The sequence below is a fragment of the Dendrobates tinctorius genome, unplaced genomic scaffold (genome assembly GCF_039654945.1).
Source record: "Dendrobates tinctorius isolate UK_male_01 unplaced genomic scaffold, ASM3965494v1 ptg000158l, whole genome shotgun sequence".
In the NCBI taxonomy this organism is placed as follows: domain Eukaryota; kingdom Metazoa; phylum Chordata; class Amphibia; order Anura; family Dendrobatidae; genus Dendrobates; species Dendrobates tinctorius.
The window spans coordinates 35,890,444-35,904,954 of NW_027361825.1; the positions used below are offsets into that span (position 1 = coordinate 35,890,444).

The following is a 14,511-nucleotide window of genomic DNA, read 5'->3' on the forward strand; positions in this document are numbered from 1 at the left end:
AAGCAGAAAGGAGCTGGACCAATCTCAACAACAGCAGGGAGATAAAAGGGAAAAGCGGGCGAAGCAGGAGAGTTTTGGCACGGATTTGGGGCAGCATTCAGTGAGAGGAGCGCTGCGCCCCATCCCTCCAGAGAGTACCAGCGCTGCGATAGGACCCACCGCCTGCAGAGGGGCCGTAGTAGAGAAAAGGAGCCCAGCGTTCTGCAGCAGTCCAGAGAGGGACCGCTGCAAGGGAAGCAGCATCAGTCAGGCAGGGGAGTGCTGCGTCCTTGGAGCATCAGCATTGTGCAGTCCAGCACCTGCCATCTCCCACCGGCAGCAGCGGAGACCAGACAGAAAAAGGTGCAGTGTGCTGGGTGACTACAGAGAGGGGTGCAGTGTGCTGGTGACTACCAGAGAGAAAGGCGCCGTACGTTCAGTGTCCGTGAGTACAGTACAAATGCCCCATAGGAGTGACCGCATGCGGGACTGACACTTGTGCCCTGACGTTTCCAGCGAATATTTGCCCAATGTTAAGGGCTGGCGGAACGCACCCAATAAAGATGGTAATAGGATTTGAGGTGCGTTCACAGCGCGGGGTCCACCATGCAGAGGTGATAACCTGCAGCTAAGCAATGAGGAGAGATATAAAGTATGAGAAAGCCGGACACCGGCGGGTATCCCCTGACCCAGTGCTTGCAGAGGCGGACTCTGATATTCCACACCAGCTGGTGTGTAAGCGAGACCTGTTAACGTCACAGGTCACTGCTATATGTAGCACCGCTCAGAGCGAATGCAATGTCTGCCCTGGTGATAACCACCAACCAGCCTAACAACTGTGCTGCTAAGCGCACGCAACAGAGCGCGGCGCTGCACTGGCAGACACAGCGGTAGCAGCAGTACGTAAGGCCTGTATTGGCTGACGCCCCAAGGCGCTAGAAAACGGTGAGAGACTAGACTGCGGCGCTAAGCAGTGCTAGAACTATGGTGCTACTCTGATCCCTGAACCCTAACTCATACGTATCAGAGGAGGGGGAATCTTAATGAGTCTGTCACCAGTCTCATACATCCGTCATCTCACACACACTAAAGGTTATAGCATCAGAGTCTATCATAGCGCATGGCGGGGCGGCCATGAGAACCTTTTATAGCCGCGTCCTTCCGGGACCCCCCTGATGGTCCAATCCGAGCTAGAGAAGGACCTGAACATGTGACCTCCGATCTCCAATGAGAGATTGTCCCACGGGAATGCTCAGAGGACCAAAAGGAGGACTTAGTCCCTGGGGTCGTTCGCTGCAGACCAGCCTGCATTGCTATGGCTGGACCAGAGGTGGTAGCAGCAACCAAACCTACAATGCTGGTGTGAGCAGAGCGCTGGGATCGACGAGTCTGCTGAGCAGGCTCCACTGCGGCTGGAGAGGAATGGGAGACCGCCGAAAGCAAAGCTCGGGATTCCTGCTGTGCAGCGACAGGAACCCGACGCCTAACACCCAGACACTTGCGCCTTGACTTCACCAGAGTATATTAGCAGAGCCACATTGGGCTTGTACAGGACTGTGGCTCGTACCTTTGTCAGCCAGTGCAGTATATGGACTAGGCTCAGCAGAAGGCTTCGGAAACCGACCGTTGCCACCAGAAGACTAGACTTTGTTGTCCACAGGACTTTCCAGGAAAAAACACCACACCAGCCATTGATGGCGCTACTGAATTCACAGGAGGAGTTACAGTTTGAGGAACTTCTGACACAAGTACAACCGAACTGCTGTTATCTGAACCATTGTTCTTCACCTCACCGTATCCTTTGCCATTTATACTGTTTAATCAACTGTTTAGCCCTTTATTTCCCTGCGTGGAGTATTCCCCTGTTAATAAATTTGTTAACCCTTGCCCTGCCTCCTATCCGTCACTGCATCCCGCAACCTGCTTACACTTGGAGTAGTCGGCAGGATGCAGTCTACGGGCGCAGAGGTGGCAGATCAAGCAGTTGGGTGCCCCAAGAGTCAGTAAACCACTCATGACAATATTGAGCAACCTCCCCAAATTTACAGGGAACAACATTCTGCTATAGAACTGGACTGGGCGAGTCAGGGGTTTGTTGAGGATGCACCCCATGACCCCCATAATAGAGGCAGAGGTTGCTCTGACGGCTTTGGATGGAGAGGCAAGGACCTCCGTTATGTTACGGCCTCCCCATGAGCACGATACCTTTAAGAAGGTGCTACAGATTCTAGAGGAGATCCCACAGATGTCGGAGACTTGCGTATGCTAGTGACAGGCTGTAGAGATGTGCTGCTTAAGCAAGCCCTGCATGAGCGCCTGCGAGCTATCCCATGCATCACTTTTTCAGAGATGGGGCAGAAACGCGCAAAAGAGAGCAGGAGCAGGGGGCTGCAGCCTTGGCAGGGATGGTCCGGAGCTGCAAGGTATCCACCTCGAATAAGGAAAAGCCAAAGTGGTCCCACAAATTACGGCAGGGAATGCAAAAAATATGGGGAAAAAAAATCGAGAGCCTGAAGGAAGCCCTTGCTGCTGTCTTGGAGTCGAACGTCATACCCCGAGGTAACTCACAGCAAAAGATGAAAGAAGTTAGAGGAGAGGTGCAGAGCATGAAGAAAGCTTCAACAGCAGCTCCAAAAGTTAACCTCATATCGTGGGGTGAAGAGCGACCACAGAGGGGGTATGCTTCCTATAGAGGACAGCGATCCAGACCGAAGCGCCCACCACACAGGCGCAGAAGTAGGTGTTGGACGTGTGGAAGAATGGGACACCTGTCCAGAAGTTGCCCTACCCGAGACAGACAATGGAGAAGATCCGCTCACCCCTCCGAAGGTTCTGCTAATTGGAGAGAATGCCGCCCCTGGGAGAAATGGTACGGCGAGAATAGAGGAGCCGCACCAATAGCCAAACAGAGCCACAATGTTGGATGCCGAGAAGAAAGGGAGAAGGTGTCGACTGTCTATGGTGAGATGACAGCGCTGCTCAGGAGCGTGGAGGCAAATCTCATGAAACTCCAAAGTATGTGAGGTTCAACCCGAAGGGGAAGAAGGGACGCCTACCCGAGAAGTCCACCGAAGTATCGCGCTACCTTGCCTGCAACAAGTTCCCAACGGAGGAAAGAAAGTGACAAGTGTTCCTGAAATGCCTGCTCTCACGGTTCCAGATTATGATGAGGAAGAATCCCTTGCTTTGTTCCTTGAAGATGATAGTTCGCTGTCCGCCAGCCCAAGGGATCCTGACCAATTAGAAAAGATGCAAAGTGTACCTGAGATATCTCCTTCTACAGTCGTTGATTATGAAGAGGAAGAATTTCTCGACCCGCCAGATGTTGACCTAGAAGAGGAACAGGCCTCAGAGATTGCTTCTCCATGATCCAACCTGAAGTTCTGAGTACCCCTAACAAGCAAGTCCAAGAGAAGCCTCAAAGTGCTCCGTGTGCACATCCACTTTTCTAGCAGAAGTGGATGCGAAAACTGTGGGCATCTGTCCCACCTCAGAAGAACATAGAGGAGCACAAAGACCTCTCGCCCCTGGAAATGCGAGTTAAAGGAGAGAGGGAGTGTAAGGGGGAGGACCACGTTGCGAGTACCTGCGTGTCGGGGCCAAAACTGTCGGGGTTGCGTCTCCTGTTCCCTGGGGGAAGCAGAAGGCGCCAGACCAACGTCTTGACCCAGGGAGGTGGGAAGAGACAGAGGAAAGGTGCACGCAGCAGCAGGGAGAAAGGAAAAAGCGTGCAAAGCAGGAGATTTTTGGCATGAACCTGGGGCAGCGTGCAGTGAGAGAAGCGCTGCGCCACATCATTCCAGAGAGTACCGGCACTGCGACAGGCCCCACCACCTGCAGAGGGGCTGCAGCAGAGAAAAGGAGCTCAGCGTTCTGCAGCAGTCCAAAGGAACCGCTGCCAGGGAAGCAGCGGCAGCCAGGCAGAGGAGGGGGGGAGCAAGCTGACCCCTGACAGCAAGGCAAAAACTGATGCAAAGGGTTTAGCAAATGACACTTAGCTGAAAAAATGCAGGATCAGGCAGCAGACAGAAATCCTCAGTAAGCAAAGAAAGGAGTATCACCGGCAGTCACTGAGAGAAGTCTGCTCGCTTATGTAGTCCCAGTCACTACCACCACACCTCCAATTATCTTCTGCAGCTGTTGGGTTAACATCATGTTGACCAACACCACTACCAGCAGTATCCACCAGAGGGAGCCTTTCTTCAAAAGTCGGATCAAGAGAGCTCACAACACATCTCCCGCCGGCAGCAGCAGAGACCAGACAGAGAGAGGTGCAGTGTGCCTGTTGATTACACAGAGAGGTGCAGTGTGCCAGTGACTACCAGAGAGAAAGGTGCCATACGTTCAGTGTCCATGAGTACAGTACATGTGCCCCAAAGGAGTGACCGCTTGCGGGACTGACACTTGCGCCCTGACGTTTCCAGCGAATGTTTGCCCAGACACTTGCGCCCTGACTTCATCAGAGTATATTAGCAGAGCCACATTGGGCTCATACAGGACTGTGGCTTGTACCCTTGTCAGCCACTGCAGTACGTGGACTAGGCAGTACTGGAGACCGACTGTTGCCGCCAGAAGTCTAGACATTGTTGTCCAGAGGACCTTCCTGGAAAAGACACCACGCCAGCCGTTGCCGGCGCTATTGAATTCACAGCAGGAGTTACAGTTTGAGGAACTGCTGACACAAGTATAACCAAACTGCCGTTATCTGAACCGTTATTCTTCACCTCACCATATCCTTTGCCATTTATACTGTTTAATCCACTGTTTAACCCTTTACCTCCCTGTGTGGAGTGTTCCCGTTAATAAATCTGCTCTGCCTCCTGTCCGTAACTGCATCTTGCAAACTGCTTACAATTATATAGTCAAACTGATTACTGTCTTACCACTAAGGAGTTATGGACCCGTTCTGGTCATGGACACTGCTGATTCTGTTTTTTTGAAGTAGAAATATCTGCTTTCCAACTGCTAAGGAGACAAGGAAAACTTCATTGCTCTTAAATAAGTCTGATAAGTCTGTATTTTTGTCTCCACAGGAGAGTCCACGTCGGGGAGTCTTTCACAATCCCCTTGTCCTAAGGGTTTTGAAAGAATCAATGGGACATGTGTAGGTAAGTTTATCAATAAATGATGGATTAACCAACTGGAGGGTCAAGCAACCCTGAAATTAGAAAGAGTAGTACATTTTTCTTGGCATCACCTTTCCTGTGATATGGGGGTGTTGTGCATTAGGAATTACTCATCCAGTTCTTATGCCGTCTTACTTTGCAGATGTAGATGAGTGCAAGGATCCATCATTGTGTCAGAATGGTGACTGCACCAACACTAGAGGGAGCTTTTCCTGCTTGTGCAAAGAAGGATATCTCCTCGATTCCTCAAGGAGCAGCTGTATATGTGAGTTCAGCCTTTCTTGACTTATTAGATCCTAATTTTGTTGTATGCATCTTTATTATTTTCAGTCGTAACAACTGAACACGTTAAGAATTTATAGGGCCATTAATCATTGCTGATGGCATTTAGACTAATAAAAGTTGCAAGCCTGGAACCAGTATTGTTATTGGAGATGTACTGTAACTTGAAGCTCCTGGGCCTCAATGCAAAATTTGTAATGGCACCTCTACGTACCATGTGCAACATATTATGCACGGTTGGGCCATCTGCATCACTGGGGCTCAGGGTGGCCGATATCTCTGTACTTGATTGTTTCAGATTGCATCATGAGCTTCAAGCAGTGATTAACCAACTGTCCCTTACCACCTTACATTGTGGAGTGGTATTGCAAGATCTTTCCCACTTGTTTGTACTAATGTAGTCTGAAGCCGCCGTTATCGACAGGTTCTGTTAACAGTCTAATGTGTATGGGGGCACCGGTCGAATTATTATCGAGATGGACATGCCCAACTGACATCTGATTCTGAACTGCCGATCATATTCTTCTCTCAGAGATATGCCACAGGACGATGTGTCAGCTGGTGGCTTTCTTATAGACACAGGAGCACATGATAGAACGATCACTCCAGTGTATTGGAGACTTGGCTGAGATGGCTGTAGGCTGAACGACGAAACATCATTTGGCTGACAGCCATCTATTGTGTATAGGGGCCTCAACTCCTGGAAAACTGTTGAAGGCATCCCCATCCTGATGAATTCATAGTGGAAGGAAGTAAAAAATTAATGAGGTGATGGCTGCATTTTATATGGGTCCTCTGTAAAATATATATATGACCATTGCGTCTTTCTCCTCAGCTCATCATGTGATTTCAGAAGCCAAAGGTCCATGTTTTAGAGTGTTACGGGATGGCGGGTGCTCCCTTCCTATCCTTAGGAATATCACCAAACAGATTTGTTGTTGTAGTCGCGTGGGAAAAGCTTGGGGCAAAGGATGTGAAAGTTGTCCTCCCTTTGGCACAGGTAGGAAGCTGTCAGTCAAGTTTTCAGTCCTGCTCCAACTGTGAATAATTTTTAATCAATACTTAATATAACCTTATTATTTCATGTTGCAGAGGGATTTAAAGAGACATGCCCTGCTGGTCCAGGTTACCATTACTCAGCTTCAGACTTGAAAATTAACCATCGCTTTGTTGGACAAGATCGTGTTCCTGTCTTACGTCCTGGATCCAGAATTTTGACGCTATCCACTCCTGTACCACCACCGAAACCTGTTACCAGTAAGAGATCAGTCGTTTCTTCTGATATTTATGACATCTAAATTCGCTATCATGTACTTTGTCATAGCACTGTGTCAGGTATCTGCATTGGTGGTGGAATCGGGTCCATGCACCCATTTATTTGGTAGAAGAAGAGGATGCCATTCTGTTGATCGGATTCACACTTCTGACACTGACAGTCTATGTTTGGAATATAATGTCTGGACCTAGTTGGTTCACCTGACCCAAACTTGACAGCTTCATAGATGTAAGTGATGTTGAGTTTGGATCAGAAGACCAGCGGCTGGTCCAGACATCATTGTCATGTAAATGTTGGATGTGTTAGAGATGGACCTTTTTTTTTTAATCCCACAGTTTTCAATCCTTAAAGTCAACCAGCCCGTGTTGCCTAATACCTATTATGTTCTGCAGATTATTTCAGTTTCCAAAACGTTATGTTTAGTACATGAGTAGTGACTAGGGGCTGCACTATCCATGAGGCGAGAAAAGAAGCTTAGTGGGTATCCTTGCTAATTGGGTGGTAGGCAGCATTTCGGTAGATAACCAGTTAATTTCTGCACTCTATCTTCTACAATTTGGTCATGGGAGAATACATCATTTCACATTTTGCCCCAGCCAACAAAAAGCTTGATGAATCCTTAGCAGTGGTGTTGCAATAGGGGTCACGAATGATATTTGACATCTACCGTATGTCCATAAACCTGCACATATTAAGCATCAGAGCAGTGTTACGGAAGTACCATGACATATCAACTCATCATCACTGGCAATTATATCGCTAAATATCTTCCTTTGGAAGTGACCCTATAACCAAGACAAAGAAATGAGATTGTGAGCTTCACTGGAGATAGGGACTGATGAGACCTCTACCTCCTTACAGATATGCAGAATATGTCATCTGGTTTACATTTTCAGGCCGTTTGATTGTGGAGGGGAGAAGACCAGAGAGTGATCAGACCCGGACATATATTCCGCCACAAAGCCCTGATAGGACGCAGATCCAAATTAACAGGTCCCCTTCTATTATACAAAGGCTTCTTCCCACCAGGTCACCATCTCCAGTGGAACGTATAGAGACTGAAGTGGAGTCTCCTCCCCAGGGTAAGGAAGATTAAGGAAGTGGATATACACTATCCCTTTTTTTTATTAACCATGACAGGTTATTCAGTGAGCTGCCTCTTATCTGGAAGTAATTAATAATGTCTAACTCATTAGCCACCTCTTACGACTATGGGTAGCACTCGCGGCACAATACTAGCTAGCCCTGTTGTAAAAATGTGAAGACCATAATCTCTGTGTCACATACCGAGCTCTTCACTGTCTTTTACATTGGTGGTTAGTTGTTAAAGGGGATTTTTGATATGTTTTGGGCAACCCATTTTAGAGTGTGAAAAAGTAAAAATATATCAAATACACGTAAAAAAATGTATGACATTGCCAACAAGGAAGTCAACATTTTATCTAAGCAAGTTTCTATCTTTTTCTGTTGCAGAAGTCAACTTGTGTGAACTGAATCCACAAATCTGTGGTCCTGGTCGTTGTCAGCCACGGCCCGGCAGTTACACCTGTGTGTGCAACAATGGCTACTGGTTGAGCACACAAGGCACCCATTGTATAGGTGAGAAATTCATTATTTCTGCTATTTGTAAGATATGTCATTCAGTTTTGTTTACCTAGCAATAAATAAGGTGGCATAATAATACTTCATAGCAACACCAAGTACATATTATCTATACAACTAACTTTACATGAGAAAAAAGGAAGGTTACATGTTTGTTAAAACTTTAAGCAATTGCATAATAGAGATGTCTCATCAAGACGAATGTGTCAAGGACACCGCACTGAACTTGCTCACTGAGCCAGTGCGCGTGTCCTGAGTAAAGCGAACAGTGCTCAAAGATACCTGTGGAGCGGGCAGCAACCGAATAGATGCGTACTTCAGAGCCGCAGGACCTGAAGCACGTGACTGCTAGAGGCGTGGCCTAAACTCCACAGAGCTAGGAGCTGCAAGACAATTCCTAGCAGAGTAACTGCGAGACAAAGTTACCAAGGGGCATAGACAGGGAGAATAGTCAGGACGTAGCCAATGAGTCACACACAGAGATAGCTGCAAGGTACCAAAGGGGGCGAGGAGAGAGTAGTCAAGTCACAGGCAATGAGTCATACACAGATAATAACGCAGTACAAAATCAACAGGCAAACTCACAATGGGAAACAGAGCCGGGTCAGAACCATATAAACAAGCTATAGCAACAAACAGGCACACGGGGGTCAGCACACTAGGCCAAAGGCAAAAGTATAACTGGCAGGGATTGAAGCTACCCAGGGGTTTATGAAGCTCTCCCAGAACCAGAAAGAGGCCACAATCATTAACCCCAAGTGTGCAGGTCAAAACCTGCACAGAGCTCCAGACATTAACCCCTGGTGTGCAGCTCAAAAACCTGCACTGGGATCATGACAGTACCCCCCTCTCAACGGGGGGGACTCTGGACCCCCAGGCTTCCCAGGGTACTTGGCATGGAACGCCTGAACCAGGCGATCTGCATGTACCGAGCGAGCAGGGACCCATGAGCGCTCTTCTGGTCCATATCCCTTCCAGTGGACCAGGTACTGCAAAGAGCGGCGCACCCGCCGAGAGTCCACAATATGTCCGACCGCATACTCCAATTGACCCTCCACCAGCACTGGAGGAACAACAGTCTCGGAGTTCTCTTTGACAGATCCTGCTGGTTTCAACAGAGACTTATGGAACACATTAGATATTTTTAAGGAGGCGGGGAGACGCAACCTATATGCCACAGGGTTGACTATCTCCATAATCTCGTACGGACCAATGAACTTTGGTCCCAACTTAACTGATGGTACCTTTAAGTTGATGTTACGCATGGAGAGCCAAACCTTCTCTCCCACCTGAAACATATTTCCCGAGGCTCTCTTTTTGTCCGCAAAATATTTGTATCTCCCCTGGGCCCGAGAGATATTACGCCGGACTTCAGCCCAGAGGTTTTTTAACCGTTGAACGGACCCCTCTGCTCCTGGACAACCGGAATCCACCCGAGAAAACTCCCCAAAATGCGGATTAAAGCCATAGTTAATCAGGAATGGGGACATGTTGGCGGACTGACTCACCCGGTTGTTAAAAGCGAATTCAGCCAACGGTAACGCATCACACCAATCCTCCTGTCTGGCGGAGGTCAGACACCTGAGAATTTGTTCCAGGGATTGATTGGTGCGTTCTGTCTGACCATTGCTCTCTGGGTGATATGCCGATGAGAAGGAGAGTGAGATGCCCAATTTCATACAGAACGCCCTCCAAAATTTGGCCACAAACTGCACACCTCTGTCAGACACAACATTCAGGGGTACCCCATGCAATCGGACCAAATGCTGCACAAACAACCTTGACAATGTTTCTGCTGAAGGTAATACTGCCAAGGGAATGAAATGGGCCTGTTTAGAAAACCTATCCACCACCACCCAGATCACGGTATTGCCCCTGGAAGGTGGAAGGCCGGTAATAAAATCCATGGAAAGATGAGTCCATGGCCTATCAGGAACCAGTAAAGGTATGAGTTCCCCAGTCGGTCGGTTATGCGAGCTTTTGGAATGGGCACACATGCCACAAGCAGAAACAAATTCCTTGACATCGGACCTTAATGAAGGCCACCAAAAACCCCTGGCTACTGCCTCTCTAGTGGCCGTGATACCTGGATGAGCACTCAGCCTAGAATCATGAAACTCCTGCAGAAGTCTAGGCCGCAATTAATCTGGAACAAACAGTTTATCTCTTGGCCTGGTTACCGGAGCTAGGGCCTGAGCCCTTAGGATTTCTTGTTCCAACTCAGTTGAGACCCTCGCCACTACCACCCCTGGGGGAAGAATGGAGGACGGCGGCTCGGGGAGACACTGGATCAAAACTTCTGGACAGGGCATCCGCTTTAACATTTTTGGACCCCGGTCGAAAAGTAATTGAGAACTGAAATCATGAAAAAAAAAGTGACCAACGGGCCTGTCTAGGAGTAAGCCTCTTAGCAGATTCAAGGTATGCCAAATTTTTGTGATCCGTGACAACTGTGATAGGGTGAGCCGCCCCTTCCAAAAAGTGCCTCCATTCCTCAAACGCCAGCTTGACCGCAAGAAGCTCTCTATTGCCTACATCATAGTTTTTCTCAGCTGAAGAGAACTTCTTGGAGAAGAAGGCACAGGGTTTGAGATTGGTAAGGGTGGCCGGACCCTGGGACAGCACAGCCCCCACCCCCACTTCAGAAGCATCCACCTCCACAATGAATGGTTTGGACGGGTCAGGTTGCACCAACACCGGGGCAGACATAAAACATTTCTTAATCGCTGAGAAGGATTCCTTAGCGAGTACAGACCAATTTTTTACATCAGCTCCCTTCTGGGTAAGATCCGTGAGGGGTTTAACCACTTGTGAGAAACCTTTAATGAATCTCCGGTAATAGTTCGCAAATCCTAAGAAGCGCTGGAGCCCCTTGAGATCTCGAGGCTGAACCCAGTCAGCGATCGCCAGCACCTTCTTAGGATCCATACGAAACCCCTCACAGGACACAATCAACCCCAAAAAAGACAGCTCCTGTACAAAAAACGAACATTTTTCCAATTTGGCGAACAATTGGTTCTCCCTGAGTCTCTGGAGAACTGTCTTTAGATGTTGCAAGTGAGATTGACTGTCCGGGGAATACACCAAAATATCATCCAAATAAATAATAACAAAACGGCCTATCAGATCAGAAAACACAACATTGATGAAATTTTGGAAAATAGCGGGTGCATTAGTTAACCCAAATGGCATTACCAGGTTCTCAAAGAGTCCTTCTGATGTGAGGAATGCCGTTTTCCACTCGTCCCCTTCCCGAACCCTTATCAGATTATAGGCCCCCCGCAGATCTAACTTGGAGAACCATTGGGCCCCAGCTAACTGGATACATAAGTCTGGGATGAGGGGAAGCGGGTAAGAGTTCCTAACCGTTATCTTGTTCAGTTCCCGAAAGTCGAGGCACGGCCGCAAACCACCATCTTTTTTCTTCACAAAGAAGAACCCTGCTGCCACAGGTGACACAGAAGGCCTGATATGCCCTTTGCGGAGACTCTCAGCTATGTACTCCTTCATGGCTTGGCGCTCAGGCCCAGACAAATTGAACAATCGAGCCTTAGGTAACTTGGCTCCGGGTACTAAATCAATGGCACAATCATAGGGACTATATGGTGGCAGCGCCTCAGCCTCACTTTCGGAAAAAACGTCTTCGAAATCTTTCAGGTACTCCGGAATACCTTCCAGATCGACAGACGACACAGACACGGATTTAACAGCGTTAACAAGATGTCCCCGGTTACCACATTTATTATTGCATCCCCATTGAGTGATTTCCCCTGTAACCCAATCAATGGTAGGATTATGGCGTTGAAGCCAAGGCATCCCCAGTACCAGTCCTGCAGGCAAGTTATCTAGCACCAGACAACTTAGTTTCTCCACATGAGTGGAACCCACTTTTAGAGAAAAAAGTTCAGACCTGCAACAGATACCGTCTTGGGTAAGAGGAGATGAGTCAATTGCCACAATTTTAACAGGATCGTGAAGCCTGACTGTCCCTATCTTATTAAGAGTCATAACCTTGGTATCAATCAGGTTCACAGCCGAACCGCAGTCAATAAAAGCAGTAGTCTGAACAGGACCATAACCAAGTTCCAGTTCCACCTGCAGCACCATTTTTGCACATGAGGAAAATTGTACCTGAAGGTCTGAGTAGCCTCCTTGATTACTACCCAGACCTAGTCGTTTCCCGCCATCTTGGAGGATGACGGACAGGAGGGGCAGTCCTTCTTCCAATGTCCAGATTTCCCACAATAGAAGCACAACTGCTTTTCCCGGCGGCGTCTTCTTTCCTTTCCCACACAGGTGACAGCGCTCACCTCCATAGCCATAGGAAGAGTCTGGGTCTCATCTCCACTGAAGAATAAGGGCGTTTCCCGTTGCATAATGCCTCTAGCCCGCAGCCTGCGATCCATGCGAACCGCTTGGACCATGGCATCCTCCAGGGAGTCAGGCGGAGGATGAAGTGCCAAAGCATCCTTCAGACGTTCACACAAGCCTCTGTGGAACAGCCCCCGAAGGGCGGCATCACTCCAGGAAATCTCCGCTGCCCAACGTCTGAATTCAGTACAGAACCATTCGGCCGAGTGCTCCCCCTGACAGACACTCATCACTTTGTCCTCAGCCAACCGCACTCTATCAGGCTCATCATAAATAAGCCCTAAGGCTTCAAAAAATGCATCCACAGACATTCTCTCAGGGGCAGAAGAGGAAAGCGAGAATGCCCAGGCTTGTGGGGACCCCCTAAGCAGGGACATCTCCACCCCCACCCTCTGTTTCTCATCCCCAGAGTAGCGGGGTCTCAAAGAAAAAAAAAAAGCTTACAGCCCTGCTTAAATGCCCTGAAATCATCCTTGTTACCAGAAAATATATCTGGCAATTTAACCGGGGATTCAGGTGGGACTAAAATGACATCTCTATTCCCCACCTGCTGGAAGCCAGCGGAAAGCACCCCCTGAACTGAGTCCTCCACCCGCCGTTGGGACTGGGCCAGAGCTTGGTGTTCCAAACTAAGCTTCTGCAGTGACTGAGTCAAGCATTTCACCTGCTCAGATAAAGCACACATTGGGTCCATGCTGCAGAAGTGAGGAGAGAAAAAAAAAAATTGTAGGCCAGTTATAATGTCAAGGACACCGCACTGAACTTGCTCACTGAGCCAGTGCGCGTGTCCTGAGTAAAGCGAACAGTGCTCAAAGATACCTGTGGAGCGGGCAGCAACCGAATAGATGCGTACTTCAGAGCCGCAGGACCTGAAGCACGTGACTGCTAGAGGCGTGGCCTAAATTCCACAGAGCTAGGAGCTGCAATACAATTCCTAGCAGAGTAACTGCGAGACAAAGTTACCAAGGGGCATAGACAGGGAGAATAGTCAGGACGTAGCCAATGAGTCACACACAGAGATAGCTGCAAGATACCAAAGGGGGCGAGCAGAGAGTAGTCAAGTCACAGGAAATGAGTCATACACAGATAATAACGCAGTACAAAATCAACAGGCAAACTCACAACGGGAAACAGAGCCGGGTCAGAACCATATAAACAAGCTGTAGCAACAAACAGGCACACGGAGGTCAGCACACTAGGCCAAAGGCAAAAGTATAACTGGCAGGGATTGAAGCTACCCAGGGATTTATGAAGCTCTCCCAGAACCAGAAAGAGGCCACAATCATTAACCCCAAGTGTGCAGGTCAAAACCTGCACAGAGCTCCAGACATTAACCCCTGGTGTGCAAAAACCTGCACTGGGATCATGACAGTACCCCCCTCTCAACGGGGGGGACTCTGGACCCCCAGGCTTCCCCGGGTACTTGGCATGGAACGCCTGAACCAGGCGATCTGCATGTACCGAGCGAGCAGGGACCCATGAGCGCTCTTCTGGTCCATATCCCTTCCAGTGGACCAGGTACTGCAAAGAGCGGCGCACCCGCCGAGAGTCCATAATATGTCCGACCGCATACTCCAATTGACCCTCCACCAGCACTGGAGGAACAACAGTCTCAGAGTTCTCTTTGACAGATCCTGCTGGTTTCAACAGAGACTTATGGAACACATTAGATATTTTTAAGGAGGCGGGGATACGCAACCTATATGCCACAGGGTTGACTATCTCCATAATCTTGTACGGACCAATGAACTTTGGTCCCAACTTAACTGATGGTACCTTTAAGTTGATGTTACGCGTGGAGAGCCAAACCTTCTCTCCCACCTGAAACATGTTTCCCGAGGCTCTCTTTTTGTCCGCAAAATATTTGTATCTCCC

General features: G+C 48.7%; 1 protein-coding gene across 2 annotated transcripts in view; it reads left to right on the plus strand.

Annotated features, from left to right (window-relative positions):
• The window catches only part of LTBP4 (latent transforming growth factor beta binding protein 4), a 190,878-nt gene that overhangs the window by 108,111 nt on the left and 68,256 nt on the right, over positions 1–14,511 (plus strand). For both annotated transcript variants that reach the window (XM_073549306.1, XM_073549307.1), the window contains exons 5-10: positions 5,013–5,087; positions 5,248–5,370; positions 6,223–6,387; positions 6,480–6,644; positions 7,560–7,745; positions 8,137–8,262. In XM_073549306.1, coding sequence (XP_073405407.1) covers positions 5,013–5,087; positions 5,248–5,370; positions 6,223–6,387; positions 6,480–6,644; positions 7,560–7,745; positions 8,137–8,262 — 840 coding nt within the window. The remainder of the gene's footprint in view (positions 1–5,012; positions 5,088–5,247; positions 5,371–6,222; positions 6,388–6,479; positions 6,645–7,559; positions 7,746–8,136; positions 8,263–14,511) is intronic.